General features: G+C 44.8%; 1 protein-coding gene across 8 annotated transcripts in view; it reads right to left on the minus strand.

Moving 5' to 3' along the window:
- Positions 1-18,576, minus strand: part of RAPGEF1 (Rap guanine nucleotide exchange factor 1) — an 84,325-nt gene extending 65,749 nt beyond the window's left edge. For 3 of the 8 annotated variants that reach the window (XM_038155903.1, XM_038155904.1, XM_038155902.1), the window contains exon 1: positions 18,352-18,575. In XM_038155903.1, the coding sequence (XP_038011831.1) occupies positions 18,352-18,376 (25 nt within the window). In that variant the 5' untranslated portion in view covers positions 18,377-18,575. Of the gene's footprint in view, positions 1-18,351 lie in introns of all 8 variants that reach the window. The other 5 variants (XM_038155901.1, XM_038155900.1, XM_038155906.1 and 2 more) reach the window with 3 other exon arrangements.
- Positions 18,577-19,522: the final 946 nt, after the last annotated feature.

Below are 19,522 nucleotides of genomic sequence, written 5' to 3' on the forward strand. Positions count from 1 at the left end.
CTGCCAGTCACAGGCAGCACACAGTAAACAGTGTGGCAAAGCTGCCCAAGCAATAAGCAGGTTACTGTGAAAGAAATGACCAATGCTCACAGCAAATGACCCAGCAAGAACCAATCTCACCACCCCTAACGAGCTCTCCAGATGTAACAGCACAAATGCTTACAGTCATTTTCAATATTTCAAACCAAGAAACCGCTCCCTCATATTCTTAATTACCTCCCACAGCAAGACAGACAGGGATTTGGAGCCTCCACAAATTCTCAGTAGTAGAGAAATCAACCCATTAATTTTCTAACATTAAGGCTACTAGGTTTATTTTATAAAATTACTAGCCAAACCAGAGTCCAATAATGAGATGATCTATTTGGAAATAATATTTTGCTTGGAGGAAAGAAAGAAATGCTGTTTTCATCTCTAATACCCATAAATCACTGTATTTACAGACTCCAGCTTGGGGACTCAGGGCCAATCTACTGATAGGATTTCTCTTCTGTTTGCACCGTGTCAGCATCTGCTCTCTTCATGTGAAAACAAAAAGCTGCCCAAGGAGATTATGGCACTTTCACACCCTGGATCACCCAGATCCCAAAGAGTCTGCCTAGTTCAGCTCATTAGGAGCACACCACACTATGCATCTCCTACTATTTTAATCTTGGAAGTGTTTAGTGAATATAGGATAACACTGGTAAAGCAGCCCTTGTTCAGCTTCAAACAAATGTAAGGCACTTCTTCATTACAAAAGCTGAAGTCACATGCTCCAAGGCTCCTTTCACAAAGTGATCATGGGCATAATAAGGTGAACACCAATAAGTACAATCAAAGTACATCCTCCTCTCCCTAGACATGTTCCTACTGTTCAATTACACTGTGGTAGACATGGCTTATTAAAGGATTTTCACACACCTAAGGAGCCATGTCTGGCAGTGATTTCTTTATTTATTTAAATAAACATTTTACACCTATATTTACATAGTGCTTTTAAAGAGAACCTCCAAAAAACATCAAAAACCATTCAACTCCAGGGTAAAAGGTAACAGCCAAACATGAGAAAAATCACAAGGAAGAAGAGAAATTAAAATTCCAGAAAAAAAGACCAAATGACATGGATTTGAAAGCTTGCTAGGGGCTATGCAGGGCTATACAGAGCCCACTTATCACAGGTAAGAATTCAGATTGAATTTTGGAGGTCTAATCTGAAATATAGAGAGTCATATTATTCCTGGGGGTACACAGCTCCAGAGAGCATCAGCATTACAGGAGGCTTCTTCTGCAAATTACCACCACTCTTACTTGAATTCACACCTCCTGGTTTTGTATTAACACAATATCTTGTATTACATTAACCTCAGTCAATCATTTTACCTCCACAGAGGCACAGGCTAGGAAGGGAATTTCAGAGTTCAAGCCCATTCTCTTGCTGGATCATAAAAATCCCAGCATTACTGTATCACACAAAAGATCTCCCACTGGGACTTGATGCAAAACAAGGAAGACCAAAACAAGCAAACAAAGCAAACAGGGAAAAATCCTTAAACAAAGAAAGAAAATCTTTGAAATCATTGGCCCATCCACTTAAGTGCTGTAAATTCATAATGATCTTGATTCCAATAGCTAGTTCAAAATTTTCAACGTATTATGTGTCACCTCATTTAAAAAAACACGACCTACATTTGAATTTCTGAGTAAGATCACAGACGTATACACAACGCTTTGCATGCTAAAGATGTGGCTTTATAGTGGCTCAGATTTCACACGTTCCCATCTTTTGAACAGCAAATCTGCACTGACTCTGCCCATTGTTACGGGATCTAAAAAATCCAGAGGCACAGAGAGCACCTGACCTGGGAGTCCTGATAAAAACCAGGCTATTGCAGAGAGACAGCAGGAAAAAAGAGGCCGCTCAGCCGTCAGTCAGACGCTCTTTAATCAGGTTGAAACGCTTGGCTGTGGAGAGGGGGGCTCAATCTCTCCAATCCACATGCCCATCGCTCATGCTGCTTTCTTAATTAGCAGCAAGTGGACAACAGCTGTCAGTAGCCTGGAGGCCAGAAAGTTATCAGCAAAAAGGGAGAGAGACACAGAACGGGGCTGTTAAATGCACCAGTGGTCAATACAGGCAAGAGATCCACGCACAGCCAACATGGAATGCTTTGGGTTGGAAGGGACCTTAAAGATCATCTCATTCCAACCCGCTGCCATGGACATGGCCTCATCCACTGACACTGAGAGGATGCTCTTCCTGCTGGCTTTAGTCTGGTTATTTTAACATATGACTAACTGTAACTCAGTTTTTTACTTTTTTTTTTTTACTTTTTTTTTTTTTTTAGTAACAGGAAAATTTAAACTGAGAATAGAAGGAAATGGGAAGGCCATCCTTATGTCTTGATGAAAATACATGGGGGTCAATCCAAAGGCACAGCAGAATAAGGCTTCAAGATTGTTCCAGAGATTTTAGGCATAAAAGTTGAAGCACAGGAGAGAGGGGGGGAGAAAAGATGTTTTACTTAAACAGTAGATAGAAACTTTAGCAGAAGATATAGAAACTTAATCTAGAAGCCCTAACCTCAAATAGCACAAAAGAAAAAGACACTACTCAGTCATTATTGTCTGTGCATTAAATCCTGCGAGCCCAAGTCATCAGTCTTGACCTTACTGTAACACACATTAGACTAAAGTGGGTCAAAAAGAAAATTCATTCCCAAAGAGGTGACACCCTCTGGTCAAACCATGTGCTTATCTTGTAACAAAACTCGCTGTGACTGCCTGGATGATCAAGAAATAAAGTAATTGCTTCCCTGTTGGATGTCCTGATTACTGTCATTTGTGGCAATAGGGAACTCAATGCAATTGCAAGCAATAAAATGTATTATTAAAATTCCCCGCTGCCCATTTGTTACTGATAAATTGTCATCACCCCAACGTCTTCAGAAAAGCCAGGCTCCTTTTGAATTTGGCTTTATCCTACCCAAAAAGCAGAGATTTGGAGCAATTTTCTGAGGCCGGGCTGGCAGTTCTGCCAGTTCTAAATATATCCCAGCTTTCTGAGCTTGAACCTATGCAAGGGAAGCTGGGAGGAAGATGGAAGTATTTCCCCAAGCTGCCAGTAGACTAGCAAGACATCTAAAAGCCCTCATCAAATTAAGTGCTTAATTACAATTCAGACTTTGAGACTCTGGAAATTAGGATAATCTTCTGGGAAATTTAACAGTCTCCCACAAAAGAAATTGCAACATACAAGCCAAAAAAAGCATGGAGCTTGGAGAATGTTATCCCATCAAATCACACCTTGTACTAGATTCCTCACCCTAACTCCTGGAGAGAGCAAAGTGAGATCCACAACTTAATTTCAGGTTCTTGAGCCATTGGGGAAGATGAAGATCAACATTTAGGAGGCTAAATCAGGAAAAGCAGCCTCGTGTAAAAAGCTGAGAAATGTTCGTGAGTTGATGGAGAGCTGCCCAAGAAGGGACCTTCTCACACCTGACCTCAGGATGGACTGTGAGGCAAGGCCACAAAGGGCACGGCTTGGAGAAGGTCTCAACACAGTCACTGGCACAACCACCAAAATTTTGGCAGCACAGCAATGGCTGCAGGCTTGCCAGCTCCATTCCTCTAGGTGGCACGGTCTGTGCACGCATCACCTGGACCTTCCCAAGTGGAGAGATGTCACCACTACACAGCACCACGGCTGCCACTCTCACTGCCTAATGACATCCCTAAAGCATGAACAACCCACTCACAGGCTGCACAGCTCCAGTGATGACTGAAAAGCCAACAGAAGCTCTCAGAGAAGCAGAGATCATCTGATCACAGTATCAAGTGGAACCACAGCAGAAAATGAAAGGAGGGCAGGAGTTGTACTCGCTGTCCTTACCTGGCTACTGACAGAACTTTCCATCACCACCCATCATGAAGTCAGAAGTACAGAAGAAATGTTTGCACAATGCTCTAAAAATGTAAAGTTCTAGGTGAACACTAAGCATTACACATTTTCCTTTTTGATTCATGAAATTAATGCAAAGGAAATGAAATCTTGATCTCAAAATAAGCCGGAACATCCCACACTTCCCATTGTTACCACTCTCCTGAGCCACAACCCCATTTAGCAGCCAGAGGAGCTCTGCTGCTTGAGCAAGATGTGTAAGGATGTTCTTTTGCTGTGACACACGTACCACTGCTTGCTGGTACATCCCTGTACATCTCCAGGACAACGCTGCTGAGTCAAAACCTTGTGACACCAGAGGATGCACTACAAGCAACGTGAGCGTTACCGTCCAAAAACCCTACAAACTAAGAGAAACAAAGGGGAGGGAGAGGTGACAGAGGAGAAATCATATCCTGGTATCAAAGACAACAAGAGACAAAACAAAATGAAAAGCAATTCAAACCCAGAGCTCAAATGGAGAAGGAAGGAGGTGACTGAACTTGGGCTGGATGTTTCTCAGAAGCTGAGCTGTGACACTGCCTTCACCTGGATAATGCAGAAGCTGTAGGGGAGAGGGTGTTTCCATCAGCAGCTTATCTGTGCACACTCAGCTTCCAGACAGGTTCACATCTGGAGCACTGTACTCCTTGCTCATTGTTTTTTCCGTGAGCCAAAGGTCAGCAGAGCTGCTACAACCTCCAATACCCTTGCTGGATGAGCCCTCTGGAGCCTGCTGCTCACACCTGGTACTGATCAGAGGGGTCTGGGCCAAAATCAGAATTTATTTTTCCAGAAAATGTCAACTACAGAAATTCACAAAAACGTGCATTAATTCAAAACAAATCTTTTGGCGGAAAGCTACGGAAATCTATATATAATCTCATCAGTAGTCAGCTCTGTGATTAAAAACAGAGAATATAACAAAAAAAGTCCCAACTTGCTCATTAGGAAGCTCAGGACAGGGAGTTGACTGTATTTCCAGTGAGTGCCTGGCCTAACACAGGTCCTGGTAAAAACCCAGGCTAGGTCACAGGGTGCTACAATGCCAGAGAATGCTCAAAGCCATGCAGCCAGCTGAGATACCTACCTGCAGAAACAGAAATTGCTGCATTAACTCAACATGGAATAAATCAATTAAATTTGTACCCTGGAGCAAGAGTCTGGGGAGTGTCCAGACAAGCCTTAACAAATATTAACTAGCCTGAAGTTAAATACCTCTCTGTAAACTGTCCTACAGACTTTGATACCCTAAGAGTCAGAATTTTTTTCCCCAATATAAAATTCCAGGCAAGTGAAAATATGAAAGCAGTTCTTCATATAGCTTAACTATACTGATCATTTAAGCTCAAGCTGCTTCCTAGAAATATTAGGGCTTTCACAAGATTTTTTCTGTGGTTTACTCATAATGAACAGCTGCTCTGGCAACTGCTGGAGTCAGCAGGTACTTCCTGCCCTGAAAAATAGTCATCAATATATCTCAGTACAGAAAATCATACTCTCTTTAAAACAATTCATGATGGGGTTTGGATATCAACTGGATCCATGCCAAGGACACTCCCTTAAACAATGGTTACACCCTGTATACAGCTAAAAATGAAACAGCTGAAAAGGAAGACATTTTACACAAGTTCCCAGGGTAAAACACATCTGAGAAACACTGGTCTGGGACTGACATTGTTCTATTGAAAGAATAAATATCTGAGTCCAAATCATATTTCCTTCACCACCTTCCCAGACTTGCACAAGGAGAAAATCCCTCCGAGCTTTCCTTTTATACTTCTGGCGCTCTCCGACAGAACGAAAACCCAGCGTTTTATAAGACTGTAAATAAATTAGAAGTGCTGCAGATTATGATTTGCCCTTTTGTTAACATCACTGGTAGCACCAGTGAGCCTGTTTGCCAGCTTAGGAGAGGTCTGAAACTCTTTCAATGTTGACTTTAAGCTGAATACAAATATTGAGTGAGCTGCCTGTACACGGAGCCCTCAACCACAGCGATCTCCTCGCATGGCAATGCTGCTTACAATGCTGCCAGTGAGCCAGGGTGTCAAAACAAACATCATTGTATTAATTGCATCTGTTGATGAACCAGCCCAAGAACAGCCTTGTTTCAATCACTGGCTTTATAAGACAGTACTGAAATGCTACTGTGAGTGTTGAGATGGATGAGTCAACAGACAAAATACAAAAGCATTTGTAAAGAGAGTCTCGCTGGAGTAATTTGAAAAGCTTCACAGCTACACAAAATGATGGCCCTTATTGACACAGCTTGCTCATAATAGTCCTTAACCTAGTTTTAAGTTTCAGTTTTGTTTTCTGCAGCCTTTCCAGTCAAGGACAGGCAAACACACAAGTACTGTTACCTTTGTAAAGGTGAAAGATCAGTGAACACATAACTAATCTGAAAACAGTTCAAGAAGTCCTGTCAGATACTAATCCTCACTTGGGGAGTTACAAATGGCTCTTCCCTCTATTTTGGAAGCTTTCCTTGACCTTGTGGAGTGAAAGACCTCTCAAACTACCGGGTAAATATAACACTGGGGTTCAGGGTCAGCCCGAGGCAGGAAGCACTGGCCACACATCCCCAGCCAGCCTCTCCTCCTGGTCTTACTCGGCTGAAATCATCTCTACAGTGTCACGTAAGGTCAGGAGATTCAGGTTACTGAAAGAATGACATTTAAAACCTGATCTCTCTCCCTCTCTCATCCAAAACCATCTGCAACTCATCTTTTAAGGCAGAGATTATTCATTCTGGGGGAATTACCCACTAATCAGTTTTTATCTCCAAACTAGGTCCTCTATGCTTGCAGCTAGGTCTGGCAGAGGTTTAGGTTCCTTCCACTCTCAGAGCAGTCTCCCACTGGACAGATTTTAAAATGCAGTTGATGGCAGCTCCATGTGTTAAGAAAACAAACCCCAATTTGCCAGCCAACATCATTTAGGTACAGAGTGCTCCAGTTATGAGTCACCTTTACTGGGCTGGGGTTAGTTCTTTACACCTTCATGCCCAGGGAACTGCCATGTGAGGTTTCACACCACTCTGATTTTCTGAAGTAGGATAGAATTAAGCAAAACCACCCTGCAAAACAGGAGAAGGAGACAAGGACTCTGGTATTTCACCCCAAACCACACACACAGAGGGAGGTCAGCACAGACCTCTGCTCTCAGCACACTTGCTCACTAGCCTGGCTGCTACTCCCTTTGATATTTGTCACAGCCAAGTGTGAAACTCAAGAGAAGCATGTGGTCAAGTGAGTCAGACCCCTGCATTCTGCAAGTGCTTCTCCCCTACTTATTATAGTTCATCCTTCAGCTCTGCCCTGGGACACCAGGGCATTTTCTATCCACTGCTCAATCACAGCAGTTCCTCCAGTTCCTTCCACTCACCAGCACAAAATTCATGCCCATCACCTCCCAGAGGTGACATCCCTGTTCTGTAGAGCCTTCCAAATTAGATGTGCTCTGCATCTGCAGTAATCATGCAGAAATACCCCCACAAAAACCCAGGCAGATTAACTGCCTCCTGCATTTCACCCAAAGGCCAAAGCAATTACTGCAGAACTTGTAGTTTGCATCAGTAAACACAGATGTAATAGTCTTGGGTTATCTGATTTTCAATTTTGAGGACTATGTTAAAACAAAACAAAACCAAACCAAACTCACCCGGATTTCTCCTGACAAGCAAATTGTTAAACTGGCCCAAAATCATATTTTACCAACTGCAAAAGAGAAATTCAGGAAATTCTTCAGTTGGTATGAATCAGGATAAAAGGCATTTCACAGCTGTAGAAGTGAGAATATTTTGGGAAAAGGAGATGTTTTTAATTCCCTCTAGTTCATTTAATAAATTCTAAACATCATGGCTTAAAATAATCCTGACAGACAAAGCAGGCCAGACCTTCCTATCCCATAGAGTACAACTGCACTCACTGCCTCACAACTATTCTCTACCCTCTCTTGGGTAGAATAGCAGGGATGGAGGGAAAGAAACTGTTAAGACTGAAGAGGAGAAACCTCTGCTCAGACCCATTTGTTTTACTCTGCAAGTATTGACAGATGAGTAATGAAAACTTTGCTGCAGACACAGACTGTTCTTCAAGGCAGCATCAGTTAATAAACCACAACCACAGCTGCAAAAATATTAAGGAATTTAACTAAACGGCTCCTTCAAGGGCAAAGGATTGAGGGAGGAGCCAGTTTTTTTTGCTTTGTTATCATCCCAAAGGTTAAGATCAGAGCACGCAGCATCAACACAAACCAGTGTTACTGTTTTGGACATAAAAGCTATGAATAACAATTTCATTAAATGTATACAACTGGGTACTAATATTTCTAGTATGACTCTTTTCCATTATGATAATATTTGAAACTTAGTGTACTATGTTGCCAAAGCTTTTAGATGTGAATTATCTCATCTGAAAAGAATTAAATGGTAAAAACAAATTAACAGTAATGATAAAACTAACAGCCTGTTAGCTGTCAGAACCACAGGAGCATCAAGGCTGGAAGAGTCCTTCAAGATGATCTGATCCAACTGTCAGCCATAATCTCCCCAAAACCACATTCCCAAGAGCCACATCCAGACATCTCCTGAACCCTTCCAGAGACAGCGACTCCACCACTTCCCTGGGCAGCTTATTCCAAGGCCTGACCTCTCCTTCAGTGGAAAATCTGAGCCCTCTCACAGGACATGCCTGGTAGCATGGCTGAGAAGGGGGTTTTGCAGGGATCACAGACTTGGATCAGGATGTTGATCCACAGCCACATTAACAGATCATGCACGCTGGGAATGATTTCAGAAGCAGTTGTGCCCACAGTTGATGGGGGAATTTTTTGGTGACATTACCAGTGGAGCTCCAACAGAGTGAATAACCAATGGTTCTAACCTTAGGTACAATTATTTATACCAGTCCCAAGTCCTTACAGAATTGAGAAGTATCCAAAGAACGACATGGGCAATCAACAACCTGGCAACATCCTTTTTAGTGTTACTAACACTCCTACACACCTTGTTGCCAAAAGACCCTCAGGATTTAGAGATCAATTCCTCTGCCCAGGGTAAAAGAGGGTTTGGATCTTGGAGTCTGGCACTCACCAGGATGCCAGCCAAATGGAAGCTCAGGGAAATTCTCCTGGGTACCACTTGTGGTGCACCTGATGTCTCCAGGGAGCCCTCTGAGTGAAACACACACCTCACATTTGAGGTCTAAAGAAGCAGGTTGTATTTCAGGATAAAATCTAAGAGTAAGTGCTGCCAATGAATATTTAGGGAATTTATACAAGTGCTTTCACCCAAGACACACAGGAACAAAACCGTCTTTGTTTAAAGGCTACCTGGAAATAAGCACAGAGAGTTAACAAGAACAAATTCTCTCTTGGCATGGATTTTAAATGTTTCTTTGCCTGCAATTGTTACCAGGCCTTTATTGGCAACCCACCCTTCACTGCCCTCGACTGGCTCCTCTGAACTGTCTCCAAAACACACATACTTGCTTTTATCCCCAAAGATTTTGCTTTTCCTTGGCATCCTCCATTCTAGGCCATTCACAAGTCATTGGTAGCCAAATGGCTACAAACATGGGACAGCTACGTTTTCAATTTTGCCATAATGAAGGCCCTATCTGAAGCCTCTTTGATCTCCTCAGCCTTCTTCAGAAAATGTGCAGAAATTTAAATAAATTTCAGTATCCATTCCTCCACAAAGTTTGACAGAAATTGGCCAGTAAGTCTGAGAGTTGTAACAGAGGATGAGCTATCACACTGCCTCATGTAAGGATGTTACAGATTAAGGAAGAGAGGTGCAGACAAGGAGCAAACTTATCTCTGAGAGATGTGCCAAGTTATGCATGAAGACTCACTGGTTCTTCTTAAAGGGATTTTGTGCACCTGAATATCACAAAACTGGCCAGAGTTGAGAGTGCTAGCTCATGTACTTTAAACACCATTCCTTAAGTTCACTCCATCATTTTAACAGGGTGGTTCCACAATGTTTCAAAGTGTTTCTCCTGTAAAACAACATCCCAGACAGAGCAGGGGACACAAGGGCCACTGATTCCAACGACAAAGAGCGAACAGCTACACACATAAAAAGAACAGAAAAACTAAGCTGAAACACAGAAACTCCCCACCTCAATTTTTCAGTTATGTTCTAGGTATTGCTTATAATGATACAAGATTATGGGTTTTTTTAAGTCATGTGACTTTCAGAGGCACAAGTTTTGTGGGTACCATGATTTTTTCTCACACAGCAGCTCTGGAGAAGCAATCCCAAGCAGTAAAAGTTGAACTCAATCCCTGCACTGCTCTTACCATGCTCTGTCAAAGATCTGGCATCAGCCTTAACATCTGATTTCATGTGACCTTTGAAGGGTATTTATACAAACAAACCACCCCCTGCACAAACCAGTGCTCTACATTTTCTGCAAATCCCTGTAAATTCACAGATGAGTTCTAACTAAACCTTTTGGCAGAATTCCCTAGTTCCTCAAATGCATTATTCTTATATATAATTCTACTGAGAAAAGTAGAAAATGTAGGTTTAAAAAAATTAAGATGGAAAATATATATCCAAAAAGGGATGTTTCATTTTCTTGTACATGAAAGCTGCAGCACACATCACTGTCAACTGTGAAATGCAAGGCTGCATTAAGCATTAAAAAGGGACAAAAAAAAAAGGCAAAATGCTCAAATTGACAAAGTTAATACAGTTAGAGCACAACTGAAAGGATCATAAAACACCCAAGAAAAACTGTGCTTAAAAAATATTGTCCTGCTAACTGAACCCACTGTCAGATGGATTCACAGAGTTCTGCTCTCCAGAATTGATTGGAATGTACTCTACAACCAGAACTGCAATATTGATCTCCCTGGGTGCCCTTTGTGATGTTTGGTTTGTAAAGGAAACTTTCTAAATATGGAATTAATTCCTGAGGCTACTGTAGAACCTCTTGGGCAGCACAGACAGGACCCAAAAAAACCCATCAAAAGGTAAGGGATAAAACAATATGTGCTGTACATTCGGAACACACTTGTTTTGGTTCCCATTTCAATTATTAAAGACTCCCTGCAAAGCACAGCTGAATGGATACAGAACTATTTATTCAGTCTCCCAGTAAAATTCTATCAAGGTTTAATCAACCAACCAAGCTGCACTATCTGCTTCCTTCAACCTTACCAGCTGTGAGTAACTATTCTTTGATTTTAACCTCCACTGATTTTTTTCCTTTCTTTCCAGAAGCCTAAAAAAGAAAATTTCCTTTCAAAGCCCATGATTTTGTACACGTCAGGGATGAAATTAAAGATCTTGTTTAGAATATAAATGGGACTGGTTCAGTGAATATGTTAAGTACTCAACAAAGGGCATCCCCCCATGAAGCCTTCAGAGAGAAAGAATGAGAGCATGAGAGTGCAAGCAAGCTTTAACCTCTCTCCCTGGGCAGAATAATGGATTAGGATTTCCTCAGAGGAACTGTGGCCATGCCAAGATGTTAACTTACATCACAAAGTGCACAGGATTTTCATGGCACCAGAAAAACTCTACCCAAAGCAGCAGACACTGTCACCCAGGTAAAGTAAGATAATACAAAACATGTGGTTTCTTTCAATTCCAAAAGCCTCATTTCTATAATAAAGAAACCTCTTCTTCAGTGCCACCTGTGCTCGGAGTGGGTATAAAATGGGAACAAAAAAATTATTTAGACTATAGCTCTTATCAATTCTCAGATCTTTTAGATACTTTCCTTAATATGATACAATAGAAAGGAGGTGTAGGAGAACCAGTCCTCCCAAATACTGTGAATATTGTACCTCCCACAGCACCAAGTGAACACTCTGATACAGGCTTTTCCCTCTGCTTGTCTCTACTCACTTCTCCTTTGCTCTCACAAGGAAACATCATCTTACAAACCCCACAGAAGGTGAGCTGTGCTAGCAGCTCAAACAGCAAAGGGATTTAACATGAAGAGACTGTTTCCAAGCTGGAGAGCTTCCACTGAAATATGCAACCCAAATAAAAGCAGATCAATAATGTGATCCATCAGCCTCCTCCGGCTGCTTCACAGAACATGTGAGGACATAATTTCTCTCTTGCACAGATGAAATTGTTTGCTCTGTCACTGCCAGTGTCAGACACCTGAAGAAGAGATTGGAAATGTATTTTTAAGAGTGGATGCTGTGGGTCAGGGAATAAAGCTGTAATTTGTCAGGATGCAGTAAAACGTGAACAGCACAACTGCAGAACATTCCTTTGGCAGCACGTCCCAACCTGCAGGATTCCTGCAGCTTTTCCGGATTGCTGAAATTCATCTTCTGTCTCTTTGCCTTGGAACAGACTCCATGAAAGCCGTTGGGAACGTCCTCCTTGCCCGATTTCCCCCTCTGCCATCAGTCTTGTCTCCTCTCTGCTCTCCTCGCACGCAACTCAGCCCCTGCTCCCTCCTCTCCCATCGCTGGTGGGTTGGGCATCCTCTCAATTTTCTCATCTTTCAACCCATTCCATCAACATGCCCCTTTTTCCTTCTCTGGCCACCTTTTTATACACCTTGGAGTGCTGGGGCTGCAAATTCAAACTTGCAAAGAAAATAAATCTTGTTTTCCTTCAACCTGTTCTCCCTTTTCCTGATTTCAAGCCCCAAGAATGACACACTGTTCTCCCTTACCATCCCCTCATCCCATTGTGTTCTACAATATTTCTCAACTGTAACTAAATTTTAGTTATTTAGAAAAAAAATTACAAATAACAAAGCTAATATCCTTGCAATAGCTATGTGATTTTAATACTCTTTCTACGACACTGGCTGAATCCCACAGTCATATGCTAATAAACAAAAAGGAAAAATGCAACTCCAAAGCAGAATTTTTCAAGTATTCAGGCACTTACAGCATAACAAATTTTCAATTCTTTTCAGAGAGAAAAGCCTATTCTGTCACAAATCTGAGAAGCTGAAGGACCCTTCTCCACGCATAGGATTTTTCTCCAGATAATGCAATGTCTCTATAGGCAGAATACAAGCTGGAAGGATTCATTTCATGCTAAACAACAGTACACAGAGGACAAGAGCTTCCCAAACTAGCAAAAGATCCCAAATCCCGAGTTCCAGCAGAAAAAATGTTGTGACCATATGCTTTGTAAAACTGAACAAGTTATATCCACTACATGTATTCAAACTATGCAAAATGATGGGTGTGGTGAGGAGGGGGAGAGAGAAAGGAGGCTATTAAATCACCTTACCTGTAATTCTGACATGTAATTTGTTATTTTTAATATACAACATAGTTTCAGGTGTTTTATCTGGCACAAAGACAGAGAATGTTCTTTATCATCTTACCTTTGCATGGGTACAAGGGATCTTCCAAACTGGGTGCTACGGTAACAAACAACTCCAGCTCCCACTAGCTCAACTGAGAGCTGCCTATAATACACACAAATGGTTGAGTGATGGAATTAAACCTGATTAGCCATCAAATGCCTCTGCCAAGGAAGGGACAACATCTCTCCAGCTTCTTTAAAATGAAGTCTGGAAAGTTAACTCCTTGTGTTCCTTCACTAGCAGTTCAAATGCTGTTAAGATTCTGGATGGAATGCTCTCCCTTCCAAGGATTTGTAAGTCAACAGCAAAGCTCATTTTGCCAATTCTACCCGCAGGCTTTCCACTTTGGAATAAATAAGGTCTTAATGTATATTTAAAAAAAAAAAAAAAGACCACACCTTTGCATTAGACCCTACCTGCACCTACAATAGAGTTACCAGAGCATCAACTGCAATTCGAAACTTCCAAAAATATGAACAAAACCCCAGGGAAACCTGAAAGAGGAGTTACAGATTGACTCCCTTCCCTAGGAACAAACACCCAGGTTTCTTCCACTCAGGTAACACATTGCAGCAAGCAGAGTCACACAAGTGAATCAAGAGATCTAAATGAGGGATATTTGTTTTACAATCTTGACTGACAGTGAACTTCCACTCCTCTCTCTGCCTGTCAGGAGGTTAGCAAGAGCCAGTGAGTTACCACCACATAAAAATCACAACCAAGAGATATATTTAGTCACTGTGGTTCAAGGAAAACGATGGCTTACACAGAAAATAAATTTAGCAATTGTTTCCAGTTTCTGATTTTCACTAAGGCACAACCCAGCTGCTTCACATTCCAGTAGCCTTCAGCTGTCTTCTTTCTCCACTCCTTGCCCACTTCCTTCTTACAACTGCTAAGACCATCTCAATCCTGCAGCAGTTATCCCACAGGCTGCATTTTGGAACACACCACCTGTCAACCTACAATGGCTTACAAAAGATGCCAAATTCTGCTCCTTGTGCCATTTTGTAAAAACCAGTGATCATCCTGTATCTGTGTTTCACCTCTACACAAAACCAGCCTGAATGGTTGATGCTGCTTGAAGAAGTCACAGTAAAACACACGTGGGATGTCTCTATGGGAGCAGCACACAGGAGGAAACAGGAGGTGCTAAAAGCCTGACTAATGAAGAATTGGAACTGAACCGCCTTTGGGGTTGAGAGGTAAGTTTTTTGAAGGGTCTAATTTTCAGATTTGCAGGTAACTCCTACTTTGCTTGAAAACCACCAGCAGAGAAGCACTTAAGCTGGTCAACTGCAACATTTTCTAACCTGAAACCCCTCACTGAGTACTGAGAAATATGGTACAGCTGTGAATGTACAACAGAACTGAGAGAGCCCTGCCTACTAACCCACCTCAGCATGACAGACAAAGAGAAACTGCATACAACTGTGCAGGTATATAAAACAGGCAGGCTAATTTCCATAAAATGATCCAAGACATGATGACAGCTCAAAATATACCCTCTGCAAAAACAAAATCTCCAGGAAATTTCACATTTGTACAAAAACATCCGCAGATGAACAATTCAGGATCACATAAAATGGCATGAAGGACTCCAGATAGAACATTAAATTCCTACAAAGATGGGAATAATGTCACCTCCTGAATTGCTTCTTCAATTTTGTCATTTTCTTAAGAACAGAATTCTCCTGGAATTACCCTAGATGTTTATCCCACCAACACTAAAGGGTGAGAATTTGAGGTGAATTTGCTTATCAGGCAAGTGCTTATGAGTAAAAGGTAAAGCCAACAGTGTTTTTGGTCTGCTGGGAATAAACACATCCCGTTGAGTCCTGAGCAGAATAGAGATGACTGCCTGCACTCCAGTAGCTAACACCTGAAACAGCTCTCTCAAACAACCTTTAGCAGGCAGCTATTGGAAAAGTAAGTTCACATGGGAAATGAGAACCCTGAAAGAAATAACAAGACTAAGAGTGAAAACACAAAGTGGAATAAACCTTCAAAATATGGCACCCATATGTTCTTTGGTTTTAATAAAAGGGCACTTTGGACTTGTTTCATGACAAGCTTTTGCTTCAGAGCTGACGGTGTCTAATTCCTCCCTTACTCTCCCTGAATGATGCAGAGTAGCTGAATTCCCTGCAGCACGTAATCCATCAGGTAAATAAAAACAGGAATTCGTGCATCGCCATGGTAACAGGAAACCAAAGCAGAATCCGTGACCTTCTCTGCTCTTTCTTGGCATCTCTATTTTGGATTTCGCATCAAAACGGGAGAGAGCAAATATTTTCTGAAAGTGAAGACAGAAAGCCACCGTTCTGGAGTAAAGAGAAGCCAAGGGCCATTCCTTCTCTTCAAGCCAAGGAGGGTTCTGCTGTGGAAAAAGCGTCTGGAAGTCTCCTGGTGGGAGTCTAACAAAGCAGGGGCTCTAAACTAGCAAACCCCAAATATACCATCTTCCTCTCCACTACCAGATGTCTGCCCTTCACTCCAAAGCAGAGCTCTGAATTGCTCTACAGTGACCCTTCTGTTGATTAAACAGCAGCACTGAGAGGCTCCAGAGGGAGCCTTGTCTGCTCTTCCCTCATGGACAGGATGGAAGCTGTTATCTCTAATCATTTATTATTGTTTTTTATTGAGTGCCAACAAGGTGTTTCAGTTAAGGACCCAGGGAGCAGATGTGTGAGGGTCTCTGGGGGTCTAACCCTGCAAGGGGTCACACATTTTTCCAGCAGCCTGTCTAGATGGACACACGAGTCAAACCAAAGCCCACTCCAAATTTTGTCACCATGGCCTGTGACCAGGCAATAATCTATTTTATTTATTACATAAAGCATGAATTTCTATCCCTGTAAGAAAAATAAATTCATAGGTACACGAATGCACAGACCTTGGACCTCACAGCATTTGTTTCATGAGCCTGTATCCTTTGTTCTGCTACTGTACACGTTTGGACAAACATTACCCCTGAGTGGCTGTGGTGTTACAGGCTGTGTTTATTCGGTGACGCTATTAACCAAACTGTTTGTGTCAATCAGAAGTTCAAACACTCAGAAGCAGAGATGGAGACAGTCCTGCTCTGGAACAGCTGGCTCCCAGCCCTCCTTTCTTGTCTCTTCTCTTCCCATTTATATTTGGACTGGATTTTTTTTTTTTTTAATATCCTTCCTAAAGAAATAAAAGTACAAGCAGTTGAAAGATGACAGATTCCCAGATTTACAGTTTCTCTTGTTCAGCAAATCATCACTGTGATAGACTTCCACTGGAACAAATGTCCCCGGATCAAGGCTTCTCCCACTGCATCTTCCACCTGCACACTCACAGCACTGACCTGGGGATGGATCTTGCATGATCCTAGAACTCTTCAGTGGGAGCTCAGTGAGGCTGGTCTCTAGGTTGTGCAGAGTATGACTTTTATATGGTATTTTATTGCTATTATATGGTATTTTATATGGCATTTTATATGGTATTTATATTTATATGGTATTTCTTGGCCTCTCTGTTCTATTGTTTATGGAACCGTGCTGAGTTTGTGTGTGTCTCCAGAGTAATCTTCCTGTGCCTGAGCTCCTCACGCTGCCTCTCTGGTGTGGAGCTCTATTTACTATTCTCCCAGGGTTATTTACTGCACACGAATAAACAAAACGTGATCACTTATTTATACGTCTGTAATTACTGTCTACAGTTACTAAATCCCAAGCCAAATTCACCTCCAGCATAAACAAGTGGCAATTATTCCAGAGCTGGCCCGAGGTCTGTGTACTCTGCTAACACCTTCCCTGCTCGCTGGAGTAAGGGACAAGCACGGAAAAGCTCAGCAGGAGCAAAGCTACGCTGGGATACTCTGAAAGAGACGGCGCACGGGATTAACCTGCGATACTTCTGGAGTAACATTTGTCCCCCGATGCGGCGCACACTTGTTAGACAGCGAGCGAGCGCGAAGAGCTGGAAGCACGCTGAGGTGCTGCACGGAGAAGCGGCTGGCAGGCTGCTCATCCCCCGGGGCCGAGCAGAACGCACGGAGCACACCAGGGTGGGATGAGCACAGCCAGAAGGCGATGCTACCGACCGCACTCCTTGGAACCAGGCATCCTTCCTGCATCCCCGGCTGCTGTCCTGGGAAGCCTGGATGCTCCGCACCGCCCTGCTCGGGCTGCTGCCCTGCGTTCCCCAGGAGGAGACAGCCCAGCTATTCCCCCGCAATGAAATATACAAAACAGCATCGATTTTTCCTCTGCTAATTAAATGCGGCATAATTAAACTACGTAACTTCGCTGCTTGATTTGCACAACACTAATTGAATCTTTAAGCGTACTACTCCCACTACAGAGAAAAACAGGGTCATTCAACCATCTAAAGTGACAACTGAGAACCAGGCACGACTCCAGAAGCACAGAGAGACAATATGATCCGTGCTTGTGAGAGCTGGAGGAACCTCAGCAGCCTCCCCTGGCTCTGGCTCTGGTGAGCACCCCAGGCAGAGGGGAAGAGGGAGGGAAAAACCTGCAAGTTCCTTCTGACATTTGCCCACGGACTCATCTTTTCTCATCCTGCACAAACACCAGGAGAGGAAAAGTTGGGAGAAGTTGAAATTAATCATCGCGCGTAGGCCCCAAAGCGCTGCAGCGCCCGGCTGCGCTGATGCTCGGCTGCACGGCAAGGACGGAACGGGTGCGAGAACACAAAAATTAAAATAAAGGAACCAGGGGGAAAAAGAGGAAAACAGCGAGGAAAAAGGAAAACGCGGAGGAGACACAAAGCCCGAGCCAAACGGCGCTCGGGCACCGCCGGAGCAGCCGCCGGGGGGACGCGCAGAGCATCCCCCACGGCCCCGGGCCCAGCCCCGGCCCGGGCCCCGCTGGCCGCCCGCGCTGTCAGGAGCCCCCGGGGGAAGCTCGCCGGGCGCGGGGGTCCCTGCCCGGCTCCCCCCGCCCCGCCGGGCCGCGCCAGGCCCGCGGCACCGCCGGCAGCTCCCGCGGCTCCCGCACCCCCGGCGGCCGCGGCTGCTCCGGCGGCTCCGCGGGCCGCGGCGGCTCCGCGGGGCGGGCGGCGAGCGCGGCCGCCCCGGCGCGTCCCCCCCTCCCGCGCTGCCCGCGGGCCTCCGGCGCTCACCTGCTTTCTCGATCTTGCCGGACATGTCGGAGCCGGCGCTCGGCGCTCAGGCCCGGCGGCGCACGGAGCCGGCCGAGGGGCTGCCGGGCTCCCGCTGCTGCCGGGCGCGATGCGGGAGCGGCTCCAGCGGCGGCCGTGGAGCTGCGCCCGCCCCCTGCCCGCTCCGCGGGCCGCGACGGGAAGGGGCGGCCCGGGGCTCCCGCCGCGCACGCCCGGCGCCCGGCGCCGCCTCCCGGCCACAAAGGGAACCGCGGGGCGGGGCCGGCGGCGGGGCGGGCACGGAACTCCCGCGGCACCGGAATCCCGGGATGGGCACTGGGAAGCAGGGATGGAACAGCCGGGTGGGCATCGGGAAGCAGGGATGGAATAGCGGGGTGGGCATCGGGATCCTGGGATGGGCATCGCGATCCTGGGATGGGCATCGGGATCGAGGGATGGAATCCCAGGGTGGGCATCGGGGTCGAGGGATGGAACATCGGGGTGGGCATCGGGATCCTGGGATGGGCATCGGGATCGAGGGATGGGCATCAGGTTCCTGGCATGGGCATCGCGATCCTGGGATGGGCATCAGGGTCGAGGGATGGGCATCAGGTTCCTGGCATGGGCATCGGGATCGAGGGATGGAACACCGGGGTGGCATCGGGATCCTGGCATGGGCATCGGGATGGAGGGATGGGCATCGGAATCGAGGGATGGAATCCCGGCATGGGCACTGGGATCCCCGGATGGGCATCAGGATCTCGGGATGGGATCAGAATACTGGGATGGACATCAGGATCCAGGGATGAAGATCAGAATCCCAGGATGGGCATCAGGATCCAGGGACATGTCTGGCTGGGAGGGACCGCAGCGGGTCCAACCTCCTGCTCCAGGAGGGTCATGTCAGCACACGGCACAGGGCTGCGACCAGATGGGGCTGGGATACCTCTGGGGAGGGACACTCCACACCCTTGCTTGTCTCTTTTCCACGGTGTGCTCATTGCACGGGCAGGAAGTCCTTCCTTGTGTCCAGGTGGAACTTGGTGTGCATCAGTTTCTGTCCGTTTCCTTGTGACCGAATGGTTGGCACCACCGGGAAGAGCCTGGCTGTATCTTCTTGACATCCCCTTTTTAAATACTTACACACATTATTGTGGTCTCTTTCTGAGGCTGAACAGCCCCAACTCCTTCA

Source organism: Motacilla alba, chromosome 17 (assembly GCF_015832195.1).
Source record: "Motacilla alba alba isolate MOTALB_02 chromosome 17, Motacilla_alba_V1.0_pri, whole genome shotgun sequence".
In the NCBI taxonomy this organism is placed as follows: domain Eukaryota; kingdom Metazoa; phylum Chordata; class Aves; order Passeriformes; family Motacillidae; genus Motacilla; species Motacilla alba.